Here is a 19,150-nt window from a genome sequence, read left to right on the forward strand (position 1 = left end):
AAGCAGTCCTCCCGACCAGGCAACCCCATAGTAGCCTACATGCACACGCACACATAGTGCATAAATAAAATAGGCTACATGCACATATATTCCCTCACGGGATCAAAAGAGTAGGCCTATACATATCTGTGTTTATAGCCTCCTATATGTATTGCAGGTGAGACATGGAAAAGCAGTTTTAGAAAAAATAGTTTTGCATGGAGAGTGACTGCCTGTGGGTCATGAAGGACAGTTATTTGGATGTGCGGTGGCCTTACCCACGTAAAACAGTGAAATAACATTTTGTATAGAAACATTATGGATACATTCTAGCTATATAAATGGCATAGTGCATGCATTTCAATAACAGCAATGAATATAAATATTTAGGCATTATTTTGGACAGTAACCTGACTTTCAAGCAACATGTTAAAAAGGTGAGTAGGATCACAAACTTTACACTTATAATCCCACTCTGTCTATGGAGGGACGTGTAGCCTATTTTTGGCCCCCACACACACCAGAGACTTTAAAGTCAACATGTCGAGTTTAATCTCGCCATGGCAAAAATATTTTTTTTCTTCATGTGTGGCCCTAATACTCCGTCGTACTATTCTGTTTTAAAATGGTTCTATTATAATTTATATATTGTGATATACATTGCACCCTCTTCAGATAATGATATACATCACAATATGGATTTTAGGCCATAATCGCCCATCCCTAGTCTGAAGTATCACCTCAATGCAAAGCAACCTGGAGGTAGGCTACGAGTTCGAGCACATCCCTTCATGATAATAAATAATGCTAGCCGCTAGCCTTGTCAACGTTAACTTTGCAATTGTATTGTTTAGGCTACATATGACCGACTAACTGACACTCCCTTACTAAATCGACTGCATTACCTCGGTGTAGGGGTACTGCACACGTCAACATTGAGGGGAAACTTCAGTCATTTGCATTTACCATGCTAAAAACATGTCGCGAGAATCCTGAAACATTACCTCATCAGTAGATATAGCTCTTTGGTGTTTGCCTGTTGTTAGTCCTTCATCTCCACAACAAAAGCATTTTCATTGTGTACAAGGGGGACAAGCCATGAAAAGTAGGCCATTTACAAAGGCAAAGTAAAAATAAAATATAAAAATAAATTGATAAAATAATAAATCACGATTCTAGGTGGAAACTGATTGCTTAAAGTCTATACTGTTGGTTTGGCTTTTCATTGATTCACTAATCTGCCAGATTTTGAATTGAAATGTACGTTCATAGCAAAAATGGATGCATGCGATTAATTTAGATTAATTAAATCACAGAGCATGTTATTAAAGGAGAATTCCGGTGTGATATTGACCTGAAGTGTATTGAAACATGATACCGAGTGTGAACGTATGTCTCATAGCCCATCTCGGCTTGTCCCCTGCACTCCAAAATCTGGCGCTAGTTAGCCGATGCTACCAACAGCTTTTTCAGTAGTGGTGCTTCGGCATCGGGCTAGCCATGCAAATAAATCACTGTTTTACACCCATTTACGAGGCTCAATGTATCTCCACACTTCATTGGTAGACTTCCGAGGGGCCTGACATTTAAAACGAGACATTGAGAACTTTGAAAAAGCACTGGTAGTTTACTTACAAGACGATTTATACAGACAGTATCTTCACAAAGTTTAACGTTTGCAGCCATCTTGAATTTAGTCACGATAAGTCGAGCAACGAGTAAGAATGAACAGGTATGATAAGGGATCAGATTCCAAAAATAATTCAGTGGAAATGCATGGATTCCAGTTTCTTCCAGTAGCAGCAACTGGAATCCATGCATTTCCACTGAATTATTTTTGGAGGGGCCCTCGGAAGTCTACCAATGAAGTGTGGAGATACATTGAGCCTCGTAAATGGGTGTAAAACAGTGATTTATTTGCATGGCTAGCCCGATGCCGAAGCACCACTATTGAAAAAGCTGTTGGTAGCATCGGCTAACTAGCGCCAGATTTTGGAGTGCAGGGGACAAGCCGAGATGGGCTATGAGACATACGTTCACACTCGGTATCATGTTTCAATACACTTTAGGTCAATATCACACCGGAATTCTCCTTTAATAAAAAAAAAAAAAAAAAAAAAAAAAATGTAATCGCTTGACAGCCCTAGTTTAAATTGATAATTATAGCACCACCTTTAGGTAATAAAGACTTTTACCACTAACTTGTTTAATTTATATTTTGTTACTTTTTTTACTTGTATCTGGTAATTTACCTTTATTTGTGGAACACATTAAATGGCCTCTGCGTATGAAATGTGATGTATAAAATATTCATTGCCAGTGAATTATGAATATCCACCAGCACATTTACATACATACAACATGCATATCAACATAAAGTATGACACATTTTCTCTGAGAATACAAGAGTGGCCATATTTACCATCTGATGAGTAACCAGTTAGTCCACCAAAGATGACCAAAACATAACTAACATCAAGCTCCCGCATGATCTCATAGGCCTTTTCCTCAGTAGAAGCCATGGCCTACAAAATGAGAAGCAAACCTGTAATGTGTCCAATTACGCATCCATCCATTGACAGAAGTATACAGTTAAGCCCATAATTACTCATATCAATCTAAATCTTTTGATTGGCTGATATTTGCAATATCTCTCTGTCTGACACAACATTTTGTCTTTTTACACATGCTTTTGTCATATGCAAGCAGAGAAAATCACTTATAAATCACAATGTGGGTATAACTGGGCATAATACAAGGTCATCTATTACCTGGCCTACTCTGGAGATGTGAGTATTATTCCAAGTATTATTGTCAACGAGGATGGTTCGATTAGCCATTGCAGTTATTTGATAACCATAATCCCACCATGACATTACTTTTGCATCCTGAAGAACAAAGAAATGGACAGAAATTAAAATCAACAGAATATAATCATTTGTAAACAAAAACAAACTAAATCGACACAATTATTCCAATGTCAAATAAAAGCCCAACCTCTGGGGTGTTGTGTCGAAGCCAGTAATAGGCCTCCCTGAAATCATCAAAGATGATGCGACTGCCGTCTCCTCCACGAGCAGAAAGGACAATAGAGGGAGAGGAATAAGCCTCACTGGTCACCCAAGTAGAATGGAATGTATATGTGATCAAGAAGAAAGCCATGACCAAGATCATTCCACTAGCAACCTGTATTAAAAACATCCTTCAAGTTATTACTTAAGTTCATGTCCCCCCAGTTTTGTTTCATAACGGCAATTCCAACATTGATATACTGGTTCACCTAACAGTTCCTTGAAGCGTAATTCCGGAGCGATTTCACCCCAGAGTCTATTTGACCAAGACAACGAGTCAAACACACCCTCAAGAGCTAGACCACGTTGACCGAAGGAGTACAGAGTTTGACCGGCTTCAGTGCCTCCAGTTTGGCAGCCTGCCCCAAGCACTTCCACTATTAGCCTTTTGGCTGGAGGCACTGAAGCTGGTCAAAGTCTGTACTCCTTTAGTCAACGCAATATAGCTCTCGAGTAGTGCTGGGCGGTATGACCAAAAATGTATATCACGGTATTTTTCAAAATTCTTACGGTTTCACGGTATGACGGTATTTTTTTTCCATGCATAATCAGATGTTCACAGCAGGTTGAGAGAGGAATTGCTGCAGTACATTGACTAAGGATGGTCTATTTTACTGTCATGAATAACTCCACACTAGTGGTAATGCAGTTTTGCATGGCCCCAGAAAATGATGCTGTTTACAAAGAGCCACTCATGATTCTGCATCAGAATGCAAAGACAATTGCAGTCAAAATACAGAACTTTTACTGTGCAAATTTCACAAACATCTTGTATAAAACCAATACAAAAGCAATAATTGCAATAATTATACTTTTTTGAAAATGATACAATTTAAAATAAAACCTCTCTGCTTACTCTGTCAAATAGGCCTATCAGAAACATGCCTTATTGTTATTGTGTGGTTTGCATGACGTTAGTGGTAGGCTAACGTTAACTTAATGCGGATGTCTTGTTAGCCGGCCATGAGCTTCGGTTCGGTTCGCTAGGCAAAACATTAACAAAAAAGTTCGTTTTGGTGCACTGATGACAGTCAGGATCATTTCTAACTAGCCAGCTAGTATAGCTCAGTTCGTGTCTATAACATGCTTTACTTGCTACCTGGATAATTTCAGCGAATATTCTTAAGGTGAGATGAATGATAAGATCATTAAACTTCACTGTGTGCGGTGGGTTGCTAACTAACGACATCACCTACTAGCCAGCTAGTTACAAATGTTGAACAATCTCAATAGAATTTTCGTGACGGTAAATCCCTTTCAATGCAGTATCCCTTAACGTTTTTCCTTAACTAAAGAAACAATTTAAGGTATTCTGTGCAACACCCTTAAATAAACCCCTTACCCAAGGAGAAATTAAGCCTTAAGGGTCATACTTCAGGGGAAAAACTTAAAACACCTTGTGTTTACCCTCACTATGCCCAGCTATGCCTCGCAGTCGCACCATGCGTGCGTGTGGGGGAAAAAAAAGTCCCGTCTGAAACACTGTCGCACGGCGCAGCGTTCCAAACGTTGTGTAACCAAATACACCGGTATGGCGGTATATTTAAAAATTCATATCATAACGAAAATATACACCGGTATAGGGTGTGAACCGGTATACCGCCCAGCACTACTCTCGAGGGTGTGTTTGAGTCGTTGTCATGGTGAAATAGACTCTGGGTTGAAATCACTCTGGAATTAAGCTTTAATTAGATCCTTAAATGTGAAAAATGTACCAAACCTCATTCTTAATAGGATATGTGGAATCTTGTTGCTTCTTTGATTTTTTGTCGGGTCGGCTCACATCCAAGTTTTTCATATAGGTTGTGAGCACCTGAGACACACCAATCCCTGAAAGAATGCACATAACTGGGGCCAGGACCAACATCAGTCGAACCTGTAAGCATCAGACACCTATTACATAAACTGCGAAAATGCTGTGCAAGTCCTCCAAATCCTAGATACTCTTACATTTCCTATTTTAATAATAAAAATATTAAATTTTACACGTACATTTCCCAGCAAATACCTAATTTAGCAAATGTGAGGTGACGGAACAGAAGTTGTATATACTAAAATACAATCCAAAAGGTAGTTTCACCATCAGGGTAAGGTATGCGGTATGCATAGGTATGCGGTATGCATACTTCCATGCTATGGGTGTGCTATGGATCTGAAACAAATGTAGTTTTTCTTTATCAATCAAAGCCCATAGAGGGGAAACATTTGAAATAAGATCTGATCTGTTTCTCCTAACCCCTAATTCCTAAAAGGAACAATATTTATAGATTGAGAAGGAAAAGAGTTGTATTGAGATCTTAAACTGAACTTGGACTGAGAGGAGTCCGATACAATGTCATCTACGATAGGCCTAGTGAAACTTCCCTTCACCAAGTTCAGTCCGAAATAATTATTCACTAGAAAAATAGTTTGAACGTAAACCCGACGTACAGGAATGCCACTTGCGCCAAATTTATAGGAGTCATTGCAGATGAAAAGACGTCTTAAAATTGCGAACAATGCATACAAGGCCTTCGCGAACGACAGAGGTACAGATATCGCCGAAAAGGAGTGAGTCATTAACCGCAGTTACATGCAGGGAGTAACCCGGTTTTCAACAGCAATATTAGTTTTGCGCGCGAGTTGTGTAAACTCATTCTGATGGCATCAATCAATTTAATCCGGTATTTGGCGCAAACCGAATATCGCTGCTACATTTAAAGCCCGAATATTCCCTGCATGTATAACTGTGGTCATTGTGTACGGTGAATTGAATGGACACATTTAGATTGAGCATGGCAAGTCATTGCAATAGCTATTAATAATAGGCCTACCATTTCGTTACTGCATTAACCATAGTGATGTTCTTATTGAAAATTTAAAAATACTAAACTTAAAAAGTAAATTGCATTGTGGGACTGTCAAATGATTATTGTAATCATTGCAAAATTCACATAAAAATCCCCCAGGCTACTTGGAACATCTCTTTAAATTGTGCTTAAATACATTTCTATGGAAGGTGCTAGCATGGCGAGCTGGTTTAGCCAAGGCCTAAAGATCATGAAGGATAGTGTAGAATTCTGGGGTATTCTTACTGTATTCTGATGTGTTCATATGTTACTTCTGTGTGTAGTATACAACAGGGAGAGGTCCATATTATTGTACATAACTGTGCCTTAGTCCTGTGTACCAGCAGGAAGTTCATACAGGCCGATGTTTAGGAACATCCGAGGAACATCAGTGATAACATGGGCCGAGGGAGACAGCAGGTCTGCCTATTCGGGCTAGTATCTCCATCTGGCCAGGGCCAGGTTGTGTACACTGGTTGGCACCTGCCACATTGGCATGATTGACGTTTGTATGTTTTAGTATAACAGGCTTTGTCTTAGGTTTTGACTCGGAGACGGATCGAGGAAGCGACCCGAGGAGCATCTTCTGTCGGGAGGCTCAGCAGCCGCTTCTAATAACAACCACAACTTTTGGACTCTGCACAGTTTTACTGTTTGAGACTTAGCCTGTGTTCTGTTATTCATTGTTGTACCATCTACAATAAATCATCATCTAATCGCCGATCCTGATCCCGCCGTCAAGCTTTATTGACCACCTTCAATACAGACATTAGAACTAAAACACAACGCAACAACCAGAGAATCCAACAATAGTATGTAAGACATTGAGCCATGAGATGTACAGGTTGAAGCCCTTAAAAGACATGCACTGTTAATTTACTCACTGTTATTTTTATTTAATTCATCTTGAGATGTTTTAAGTTTAAATTTCAGCTCAGTGAAGCACTTAAAGCACCAACACTTCATTAAGTTACTTTTCTTGTAGAATTGTAAATCATAAGTCATAGGACAACCTATATAGGACAGTAATTAAGGAAAAAAAGTGAACCTGCTGCGGTGTTAAATGCGATGTGGTTGAAAATTTGGGTGCACCTAACTTTTGTGCTGGTGCACCTAAGAAAAAAAGTTAGGCGCACCAGTGCAACCAGTGCAAAAAGTTAGTCTGGAGCCCTGGGGCTATTTCAATGTGAGACACTGACCCTGAGCGTGAAACTACCTATAACTAAAGTGTACCAAAATATTTCATGAAGAAATTACCATAACAGCAGAGAAGTACATGCTTGTAACTCCATACATAATGATGAAAATTCTGGCATCTGACAAGTTGTTGAAGCAGTAATATAGACCCACTGTTGATAGAAAAATGTACATGATAAAAGGTACAGTGCATACAGGGGTGTGTTGTCTACACACACAGACAGTCTCTGTCATTATTCTAAATTATCCTAAAATGTTATTTCCTAAATTCAGGTACTGACTGCTCTGCAGTTAAAACGAACAGAAGTGGCAAATAAGGCCCAATGGTGACAATGGCTACAATGCTGCCCCAAATATGACTGCCTTGTTAATGAAGCCAGCGATTGATCAGTGCTCGTGTCAGATTGGCAACTCAAGAAACACCACAACATAGACTACACAATCTGCTTAACCTAAAATGGCTGTATTTTTTTGCTTCTGCCATTTTGTTTAGGATCATTGTTGCATTGGTGCATGCATCATTTGGTGCATTTTCAAGCCTAATTCCATATGCATGGGCTGAAAAGTTACAGTTAGCAGTGACAAGCTTAGCCTAACCAATGCTAACCAAACACATGTTAATTACTCAATGCTAAACAAACACATGTTAATTACTGTAAAAAGAGGAGGGGGGGGGGGTCACCAGAGCACACAAAAGTTGCTTGTCTTTTATTTGTGAACGGTGCAGCCTTAACAAGTCATGTGCTGCACTGTTCACACCGTTCAATGAAAAATAAGCAACTTCGACATCTGTGTGCTCCAGGGATCCCCTCCTTTCACTGCATGAATTCAAAGATTAGAGGAAATGGAGAGGAAAGTGCACACTTGCAGAAAGCATCTTAATTGATTCTTTCCTAACTTTTTAATTGTATGCAGGAACATGTTCCTCTTTCAGGTCTCTATTTACCTGGAAACATGAAGACAAGCAGCTGTAGGTCAAAGTAGTAAGAGGACCATGTTGTTGGCTGGTGCTCTGAGACAGAGGCAATGATTGGGATGTTGTTCTTGGCATATGATGGGTCCAAAAGGGAATAGAAACGCCCAGTCCATGGAGAGATTTTACCTATGGATAAACTTAAGGGTAAATAGACTAGTCGAATGCATTAATGGAACAGTTATTAATGTTGCCCCAAAAAAGTTTTTTTAATTCAGTCTCTTCAGAAGCTGAACAAATCATCTAGCTACAGTGCATTCAGAAAAAAAATCAGACAGTTTTAAGTAAAAAAATCCATCCATCAATGTAGACACAGTATTCCACAATGACATTGATTTTTGTGTGATGTCTCTTAACTCATGACATATGTGACATTGCATTTTGTAATAAACCTGCACATTTAAAAGAAGTATTTTACTACTAAGGCATACGTGTGCAGTAATCATGACTTTTTATCAGCATCCTTTAATATGCCATTTGTCTCAGGTGGATAAATTGCACATTGCAAAAAATGTTTTACATCTGAGATGACAAAGGCTTGATAATTGATATGAGGTGGAATGACCCAAATAACCCGTGTCAGCCATTAACATTAATAAGAACATTTACAAAGTAAATGGTCAAATGAGAACATCCTTACCAGTCAACATGAGCACAGCACCAACAGACAGTAGAACAATGCCAACCAATGATATGACACTCTTGAACAGAATCTCAAACTGCTGGGCATTCAGCTTGCTCCTCAGGTAATCAACAAAAGCATGAATCTGGCATAAGCCAAATACACCGAAAGCTGCCATATGCTCTGATGACTGCACTGGCTGTAATGGAATTTTTGAAGAGAAAATAAAAACAATTACTCAAACAGTGTGGAATGCAAAATCTCTCAATAGGTGGTAAGCCTGACATTGGGCTCTATCTTGGCGTAACTCAATGCAAAGTGTATTGTTAGCCCGACGCAAAGCGTATTCCTATCTTAGGGTATATTATCGTGTTTGTTCCAAATAGCAGCGGGAAGCATCTTTTTTGCAATAGACAAAGTGACCAACGTTATGTGTGGATACAAAATGTTGCGGAAGAGAAAATTGGCGTTGGCGGTAGCAATTGCTTTTGGTATGTTATGGTAAAGTTGTGAAGTCAAACAATTCCCTATGCTCAGACACTAAAACAACGAGGTCTCACGACCGCTGTTCTGTCACCTTCTCCATTTTTTTAGTTGTTGTCATGGGAAACCACAGGTCTCGGTAATACGCTTGTGATTGGTCAGCTGTAAAAAAACAGCGTGACGTATGGCGTTTCTCTGCTAGAAGTTGAATATTTCTCAACTTTAAAAACAGCTCTGAGCTGCAGAATAAGCAGCAACTCTTCTGCAGGATAAATGTCCTTAGGTTTTTTTTACTCAGTCATTCAAACATTATTAGTGTAAGTGTTGCTTTTTCAGGCTATGTTTTCGATGTTAACCCTTAGTCAGCCAATAGTTAAAGTAATTAACTATATTAACTATATTGTCAATAGTGAAAGTAATTAACTAATTAAAGTTGACTAAAAAGAGGAATATAAAATCATCTTTTGGAAATTGATCTTAATACCTTAAGTAAAAGAAATGAGGAAATATCCAACCTTTAAGTACACCAATTTTCTTTGTGAATGAATAATGTATCATAAATAAATAAATGTTCTTCCTTAAAATACAGGGGGCAGGCAGATTTTTAATTTTTAAGGCCAGTTATTTCATGGATCCAGGATACTATGCGTCCTGATAAAGTTCCCTTGGCCTTTGGAATTAAAATAGCCCCACATCACATACCCTTCACCATACCTAGAGATTGGCATGGTTTTATTTCAGTTAGCCTATTAGCTAGTTCATTGTGTACATGTTTACACTACCACCCAGCCACCTGCCGTACATACTACATTGAATTTCACACACTTTTGGGTCACCGTATGCACACAGATTTCCCCCCATAAACGCTCGTCTAAACGCGGAATAAGATCGCAATGCCACTTTTGCGTTTTCTCTTCAGATCGATGCTGTCTAAACACAGCCTTAGTGAAACAGTTGTTTTTGTACCTATCTAAGTTAAGTTTGATTTGCATTGAGCTCAGTGAGCATCAAACCAGCTAATAGGCTAACTGAAATAACACCATGCCAATCTCTAGGTATGGTGAAGGGTGTGATGTGGGGCTATTTTAATTCCATAGATACATACTATCAGTATATATTTATGTTTAATGTGATGTGTAGGGCTGATTGAGTGCACATTGGTTGTGTGTTAGGCTATGAATAATAGTTGCGTATAGTGCGTACGGATATGTGGATGCAATTCATTATGTTTTCTCTTATTAGATAAAATAAATGTTCAAAAAATAAACAAGTCGAAAGAAATCTTTCTGGGATCATAGAAGAGATAAGTGTTTTGCTATGTTCATTAATGATTTTAGTGACCACTACACAAATGACAGACATTACCTGAGCTAGCGGGATAATTAGCAAGAAGCTCTCTTCAGATACAAAAGTTTGCCAAGGTTGCGTAGCATATTTCTAAATGACGTTTAACCCAATAGTAGGCCTAAATTACCTAAATCCCACAGCCTAGGTAGGTTAGCAACGCAAAGTTGAGAGATGCAAGTGAGCAATTCAACTTGATATTAGCCTATTATTATGTGTTACATCACTTAAACTAGCAGCCATGTTTCTCTGTTTATGGCATGACAGCTGCGCATACATGTGTGTGAGGAGAGAAGACGCACAGCCACAGGCTAGGGGAGGCTCTAGAAGCATTCTTCTTAAATAAAGTCTTAAAGATTGTCCGTAATGTTACAAGAAGTCATCTAAAAGGGACGAGTATGATCCATAGTGGTACACAAGCCCAAAATTGTTAATTACAACAGAATAGAATAGTTAGTATATAAAAATGTCATATTAGTGACATTGACTGCCTCAAAAAAGGCCATTTTGAAAGGTCAGCTTGAACTAAATATTCACTTGCCATCTGTCTGGCATTCCTACCTTTTGGATATTTTAAATTTTGGTTACAGCCAAATTTCATAAAACTACATCTCGAACAATCAGTAACTGGTCAGCTGCTGAAGCTTTCATACTTAGGCCCTGTTTACATGACAATGCTCACGGGTGAAAACTTTTTGAGAGTGGAAATCTTAAAAACGTTCCGTCACATTCCCGTCTAAAGGGTAAAAACGCAAAAGTCTGCTCCGAGCTGCTCACAGTGGCTTTCGTCGTGTACGTGTTTACACTGCCACCTAGCCACCTGTCTTGCATACTACATTGAATTTCACACACTTTTGTGTCACCGTATGCACACCGATTTCCCCCCATAAACGCTCGTCTAAACGCGGAATAAGATCGCAATGCCACTTTTGTGTTTTCTCTTCAGATCGAAATTGTCTAAACACAGCCTTAGTGAAACAGTTGTTTTTGTACCTATCTAAGCCACGTGTATGATGTAAAATTTTATTTCATTGTGTTTTTTTTGTTTGTTTTTAAAGCATTGCTGTTGTGTGTTTGCATTGTTGAAACATGAATAAAACCATTAACAAAAATAAATAAATTACTACTACTGAAGGATTGAGAGTGCAGGGGTATCGTGCCTGATGCACGATATATCTGCGGCCGATATATTATTGGCCAATAAGTGAAAAAATTAAAATATTATCATCGTTCCGATAACAGAATTCCGGCCCATAATTTGCGCCGATATTTTTTTTAAAGCCCAAATTTCCCAACTAGGCGTATGTAAGGCCCACCTGGCTACACTGACCTACTTGAGCTTGGTTGGCTATACTTTCTCAAAATTATGTCAGCAGTGTGGATGTATTTGACCATTAACAAGATCTGTGTATCTGCGTTGAATCTGTGCAGGCCAAAATCCTCGTGAATGATCCTTTGTTTAACCTAAGCAAAGCGGCGCTCAGCCTATCTAGAGCCCTCTTGTGCTGGTTTGTTTGCACTTCTGCGCTAGTCAGGGAAACAAATAAACAAACTCTTCAGTGGGACGAGTAGATAAGTAGACTAAGTTGTATTTTAGTTTTATATTTACATTTCGTTCGCTTGGGTTTTGTATTATTACCGAGAAATATGCTAACCATTCCTGCTTCAGTTCCAGACAGGTCGTCATCATTATAAGTAATTAAAACCTTTGGGGCTAACCTCTTATTTCTGCTGCAACAGGCCGAGAGTTGCAGCTTTATTCAGTTACCCGCAGTTGAAACTAAACACAAGTTTCCCCTTACGAACTCTGATTTGGTCACTATAGCTTTTTCCCAGCTTAGCCGTTTATCTGCGTTGAACATTTACTCCATATGAAAACGATTTATACACTGTCGCTGGCCACTCACTCGCAATTCAATGATGTCAGGTTCACTTAAAGGAGCCACACATAGGCCTAGGCTACAGCTATTTTGTTGACTGCTGTACTATTAGGAGTTCTGTCCATCATTAGTGGTAGATAAAATTACTCCAATTAAATTATGCTTATTAAATGCTGCCCCAAATTCACTTTTCACAAGTTATTTTCCAAGAGTAATATTATCAGTTATCTTATCGGTATCGGCCACAACAAACTAATAAATATCGGTTATCGTTTCATATAGGTGCATCTTCAGTCTAAATGTGTCTGAATGTTGGGCATGGCATTAAGAAAACAATGAATAAACCATGTACCTGCATCAACTAATCAAGTGATGTCCCTTTGATCTTTATATTTCTAGTCAGTCTTGTTTTTCACATTTACTTGTCAGATCAAGAGTAAAACAATATATCCACCAGTAAACCTACCTGAAATCCCACAAAGGAGATCTGCATGGATAGGATGGTACCAAGACAATAGACAGTGCAATAGGACACATAAATGCGATGGGAAAAGCGTCCTGTGAGCATCAGCACCAGCACATGAAGGGGTATGAGATTAATCAGAAAAACATATCCACCCCAGGATGAGACCTAAAATTGAAAAAGGTGAAAATAGTTATTTTACAATTAAATGAGGTCAACAGGGGCTGAAAACAGAATGATTTTAATTTTGGTTCATTCTGAGCAAAAACATTATTTTTCTGTTCCTGTTCCAGGGCCTCTCCTCTAAATGGTAACTGGTTAGAATGTTATAGAAGAACGGTTAATAACGTTCCTTTAAAAATGACATTGTCTTTATAAATTGATTTATGGCCGGTGGCACAATACTAAAGGTTTTTTTGCCCAACAGCTTTAAAAACTTAAATCAAAGCACATTCCTGATAGCTGTTGAAAACTGCATGAAACTGACAGGGATTTTTTTATAGTTTTGTTTTAATAATAATAAACAACAACAACAACAACAACAACAACAACAACTAGAAAATGTAATTTCGAGGAAATTACCAGTGCATGAAAATGCAAAACATATGGTGTGAAATATATTGTTAAAACAAATGATGTGCTAATTGGCAACCAACATGAGGTGGTTTAATATAGTTGGAATGACTGAACTAGGTAGATGAGGGTTAATATAGTTGGAATGACTGAACAGTTAAATAGGTGGATAGTTTAAAAGGTTAAATTATTTGCTAGGTAGATAAGGTTTAATATAGTTGGAATGACCGAACTAGGTAGATGAGGTTTAATATAGTTGGAATGACTGAACAGTTAAATAGGTGGATAGTTAAAATGGTTAAATTATTTAATAGGGAATTATTGTAGCGAGGACTTTTATCTTGAAACAGTTGTGGACAGAGGAAACAGTTGAACAGAATGTGTAGTCTTAATAGAATGAGACTGTATGCTTAAAGCAGAGAGGGCTCAAGCGGAGCGAGAGGCGCAAACGTTCGACAATTTCCGCGTTCGATTATTGCAAGGGGGAGGGGGGGAAATCCCCCTTTATGCAGACCAGAGTAAACCCTTGCTGCACTAATGTCAATGGAGACTTGTGGAATTTTACCAATAAATTGGTCATTTTGTCTTTCTGGATTTGTTGAGGGTTTTTTGGAAAATTGTGTCATAATCTGTAAGTGTTTGGGATCATTTCAAGCCTAATAGTGTAATTTTTTAGTGTTCGGATTTGTAATAAAATAACTTAATATTAGACCATGCTGCTGCCAGTTACTGTCCGGTTGTTATCATGCTAGCTAGCCTCTTAGCTAAGGTAACATTTTAAACGGAGAAGTGTAATTTCTTTGAAATGACAACTAGCTGAATAACACTACTGACATTAGTTAAAGTGGATAGTTTATACTCAAGCGAATTTGCAACAGTATATTAAGTTTAAGCGAAGTCCTTCAACTACTAGTCACTTGTTAGCGCATAGCTGTATTGCCATAGCTACTACCATCCACTTGTATAGCATTTTAAGCTAGTGTTAGCTAGCTAGCTAGCTCGGTTCACATGACTAATTAAATTATTCATATCATGTCCTTAAGAATGATTCATTGGTATCATACATGATTATGGACAATAATACTGTGAACACAATTATGTTTATCTGTTGTTATTGCTTATTAAGAGAGAACGTTTATTTAGTGACGTAGGGTGACACTCCCACTTATGCAGACCGGAACTGTCCCGTTTTGCTCCCATAGTAACGAATTACGTTGCTCTATCTTGCTAGTAATCAAGGATCTTTGCTTAAAGCCTGTGAAACTGACAGTTGATCCAGGTGGCCTGGCCACCTGGCAGAAGATTCTAATTGCTGTGATGTCATAAAGGCAGAAGAAGAAGAAGAATTTCATGCACTGTAACTAGAAATGCAATTCCAAGGAATTACCAGTGCATGAAAATGCTAAAGTTGTGATGTAAAATATCATGTATAGTTAAAACAGATAATACAATGATGGTTACTACGGTGATGCTAGGATAGACATGGTGGTTGCATAGCTTCATAAAAATTGATAGTTTAAAAGTTGTTGATAGACAGTAGATTGTTTAAAAGTTGTTGATAGATAGCTAGTTTAATAGATAGTTTAAAAGTAGACTGTTTAAAAGTTGAAGGTAAATAGTTTAAAAGTTGTTGACAGACTGGAAGTTTAATGAATGTTGATAGTCAAATAGTTTAATGGCTGTGTATAGGTAGATATTTGACGATAACTGAAAGTTGGAATGGCTCTAATGTTTGCTAGCAGTTATGCTAAGATTTTTAACTATGCTAACCATGTTACTTAGCTAATGTTTTATAGCAGTGCTAGCAATGCTAACATGTTAACCATGCTTCTTAGTTAACTTAGCTAACATTTTCTAGCAGTTTTGCTAAGCATGCTAACTATGCTAAATAACTATGTTTACATGGCGACTTAGCTAACCTAGCTTAGCATAGTTAACATAACTACTAAAAATGATAACTAGCATGTTAACATGCTAACTATGCCAACCATGTGACTTAATTAACTTAGCTAATCATTTTTAACAGTTATGCTAACTAACATGCTAGCAATGCTAACCATGTTACTTAGCTAATCATTTTTAGCAGTTTTGCTAAAAATGCTAGCAATGCTAACATGCTAACCATACTAACTAACTACAGTGGGTAGGAGTCATAGTTGATGACAAGTAACAGTTACAATGGCTGAACAGTTAAAAAGTTCAGTAGTTGAAAGGGTTAAATTGTTTAACAGTGAAATATTGTAGTGAGGACTTTTATTTTGAAACAGTTTTTGGCAGAGGAAGTAGTTGAACAGGGTGTGTAGTCTTAATAGAGCCAGTTTGTATGCTTAAAGCCTGAGAAACTGACAGTTGATCCAGGTGGCCTGGCCAGAGCTGGGCCTGGCCACCTGGCAGAAGATTCTAATTGTTGTGATGTCATAAAGGGCAATGTTAAGTCAATGGGGAAATGTGATAGTTTTTAATTAATAGTTTAAAAAGTATAAAATTTACAAAGATGAAAAATACATAGCACTCTTGTCCTAAGTAAGACCTACGTAACATAGTTTGAATTAAGTTTCTACGTTAAACGGTTGAAGCTGCATTAAACGCGTTAGAAGAAGAAGCCTAGGAAGAACAGTACAGTGCATTTTCATGCACTGTAACTAGAAAAGCATTTCCTGAAGGAAATACAACATAAAAATATGATGTAAAATATCATACAGAGTAAAAACAAACTATATTGGTTGCTAGGTAGAGGAGGTTTAACCCTTACAAGCCCGACTGTTCTAATTTCGTTAAAATTTTAACGATGACCAATCATTTAATATCTCAGCTGTCCAATGACTGATTTTATTTCTGAAATCTTCCCTGTAATGCTGACAACATAAGCTTCAATTTGATATGATTGGTTAAGGGATTTATGGCGCGAAATGTTTTGGATACTTGAAGATCAGTCGTGAAAAAAAAAACTTTTCACTTCAGTCGTTTATATTGACAGCCAGATGCCACCTGCACTTTGTTGGAGTTTACCTCGACTGGAAACCGCACCGCTGGATAAACTGAGGTAATATGTTTTTACATTGGTTGTAGTTATGGTTAATCTTAATTTGTAGTCCTAAAATCATGTTATTTGACAGAAATATGCTTTCTCATCAACGTCAACATTATGGCATAACGGGGGCTAAATGCATCGTCATGTAACTTTTAGCTAGCTGCATTACTCTGAACTGCTTGCAGTACTCTCGTTTGCTTTTGATGTCAGTTATTTTCATTTGACAATTTCATTTAAAAACCTGTTAGTATATAACCTGTAAGTAAGTTTGTTTTCTATTACCAATTTGCTTGTTAGGTAAGCATTATTGGCAAGTCAGTATAACGTTAGCACATCAAAGCTGGATAAATCAATGGGCGCTGCGTTTGTTTGTGTCGGTTCTCTACATGAAATAAGTGGAGTGATATTTGTTCTCCTCTCAATATGTAGTTGTAGAAAACAAGATGTGAAATCACATATTCTGTCAGAAATGTAGTGCTAATTAACTTACTGTATTGCCCGTCCTCGAGTTGTTACCTCGCTAGGCAGTTTGTTGTGAACTGATTTAGCTTGCTAACTTATAAATGACAAACATCAGACGTGCTCGTCTCAACATTTTCTAAAATGACATGACTTGATAGCTTTTCTAGTCCTCTCAATATGTAGTTATAGAAAACAGGATGTGAAATCACATATTATGTCAGAAATGTCATTATTGCATTTTCAGCAGTTAGTTACTAGGTGAAATGTAATCTGTCTTTATCTTGATGCCAGCCAGGCAATCAGATTTAGGGCAGCTAAACCCATGTGTAATAAAATGACTTTTCATGCTTCTGAATATTTTTGAGTTACTCAGAATGCTTCAATAGTTTCAAGGCTACCTCTTCTGGTGTATGTATGTGCACACACACATACATCTGTAGTTTTGATTTTATTTTGTAAATTAATAAAGGTATTACATTTGTATGATTTTACTTGTTTCAGATGGAGGATGACAAGACCTACACAGACCTCATTGCAGGCCTGAAGAGGTAGCTGACTGCTGATGAGCTTGCGCTCACAATGTTGAAGACCATGTGAGGATGGAGGAAGAAGGTATAGATTTAGGTGGCGTGCATAGGGTGGTGTAGACTGCCACTAAAACACTGAAATAGACTTGTTATGTTGTTTTTTATATGTTGTTGTCCCAGGCATATGTGGTTTTATCAACCGACGGGTGGGAGGTTGTGCTTAGTAGGCCGTCGTATGCAAACACACAGTGCAGGGGCATGGGACGAAGAGACTCCAGAAGACACTCACAGTTTTCTAGGATTGATCATTGACATGGGGCTTCACTTCCTTCCCTAATATCCATTGCTACTGGGGAACCAAGTCTCTGAAGGGATCAGGGAGCGTTGACCAAATGATAAATACATATGGTGTTCACTTTTTCTCCATTGACATTGCCGTTGTCAGTAGTTTCTTATTATTTCAAGTTTGGCAATGCAGAATCTGGTGTTGAACACTGAACAGCTGCTCCAACTTCTAATCTGTCGTCTTTTCATCAAGTACATATTCCTGTACAGCAGGAGCCAAAGAAAAATGGTTGGCCTTATATCCTTGTAGAATGGAGAGACACAGAGTTGGCCTAGTTAAGCAGAAAGCAGTTGATACAGGTGCAATCAGTTTAACTGGCCCTTTGATGGGTCCTAATAGTGAGCAGCTGGAAGTTGATACAGGTGCAAATCAAGTTAATTACAGTGCATGAAAATGCACTTATCCGAAGTCTTCTTCTTCTTATTATTATTATTATTCTTATTATTATTATTATTATTATTATTATTATAGTCTGTACTGTTCTTCCTAGGCTTCTTCTTCTTCTTCTTCTTCTTCTTCTTCTAACGCAATTAATGCAGCTTCAACCGTTTAACGTAGAAACTTCATTCAAACTATGTTACGTAGGTCTTACTTAGGACATCTGGGCTTTGTATTTTTCATCTTTGTAACTTTTATACTTTTTAAACTATTTATTAAAAACTACTCAAAATTTCCCCATAGACTTAACATTAGGCTGATGACATCACAATGGGCTAATTAACTTGATTTGCACCTGTATCAACTTCCAGCTGCTCATCTAGTCCCCATCAAAGAGCCAGTTCAACTGATTGATTGATTGATTAAACTATTAATTAAAAACTATTAGGCCTTTATGACATCACAGCAATTAGAATCTTGTGCCAGGTGGCCAGGCCACCTGCATCGACTGTCAGTTTCTCAGGCTTTAAGCATATAGTCTCATTCTCTTAATATAAGGGGCCGTTTATACGAGAACGATTGCGAAGGAAGACGACAAAATATTTTATCATAAGTGCCTTTCGTTTACACGGCGACCCCGCCATCGGGGCTTGAAGACGCAAAAATCTGAAGACTCCTTCCAGAGTGTAGAGTTTTGAAGACGACCCGGGTTGCGTCTCCGTCTAAACGGCTAAACCAAAGATCCTTGATTACCTCTCTGGCTAAACTGTCAAATTAGAATGTCTGCGCGTGACGTACCGGGGTTCTATCACACCACCACCCAGCGGCCTGGAATGCATATCCAATCGAATATCACATACTCTTGCGTCTTCATATAAACAAAGATTTCCCCCTGAGAATGCTCGTCTAAACGCGAATAAAAAAATGAAGACGAGACGCCACTTCTGTGTCTTCTCTTTTCATCGTCACCGTATAAACGTAGCCTAAGACTAC

General features: G+C 38.1%; 1 protein-coding gene across 1 annotated transcript in view; it reads right to left on the reverse strand.

Moving 5' to 3' along the window:
• The window catches only part of stt3a (STT3 oligosaccharyltransferase complex catalytic subunit A), a 29,119-nt gene that overhangs the window by 2,005 nt on the left and 7,964 nt on the right, over positions 1 to 19,150 (reverse strand). The window contains exons 8-15 of the mRNA XM_042091301.1: positions 12,844 to 13,008; positions 8,689 to 8,869; positions 8,022 to 8,177; positions 7,136 to 7,227; positions 4,771 to 4,926; positions 2,977 to 3,165; positions 2,751 to 2,867; positions 2,402 to 2,504 (exon numbers count right to left, since the gene is read on the reverse strand). Of these exons, the coding sequence (XP_041947235.1) occupies positions 2,402 to 2,504; positions 2,751 to 2,867; positions 2,977 to 3,165; positions 4,771 to 4,926; positions 7,136 to 7,227; positions 8,022 to 8,177; positions 8,689 to 8,869; positions 12,844 to 13,008 (1,159 nt within the window). The remainder of the gene's footprint in view (positions 1 to 2,401; positions 2,505 to 2,750; positions 2,868 to 2,976; positions 3,166 to 4,770; positions 4,927 to 7,135; positions 7,228 to 8,021; positions 8,178 to 8,688; positions 8,870 to 12,843; positions 13,009 to 19,150) is intronic.

Source organism: Alosa sapidissima, chromosome 5 (assembly GCF_018492685.1).
Source record: "Alosa sapidissima isolate fAloSap1 chromosome 5, fAloSap1.pri, whole genome shotgun sequence".
NCBI lineage: Eukaryota > Metazoa > Chordata > Actinopteri > Clupeiformes > Clupeidae > Alosa > Alosa sapidissima.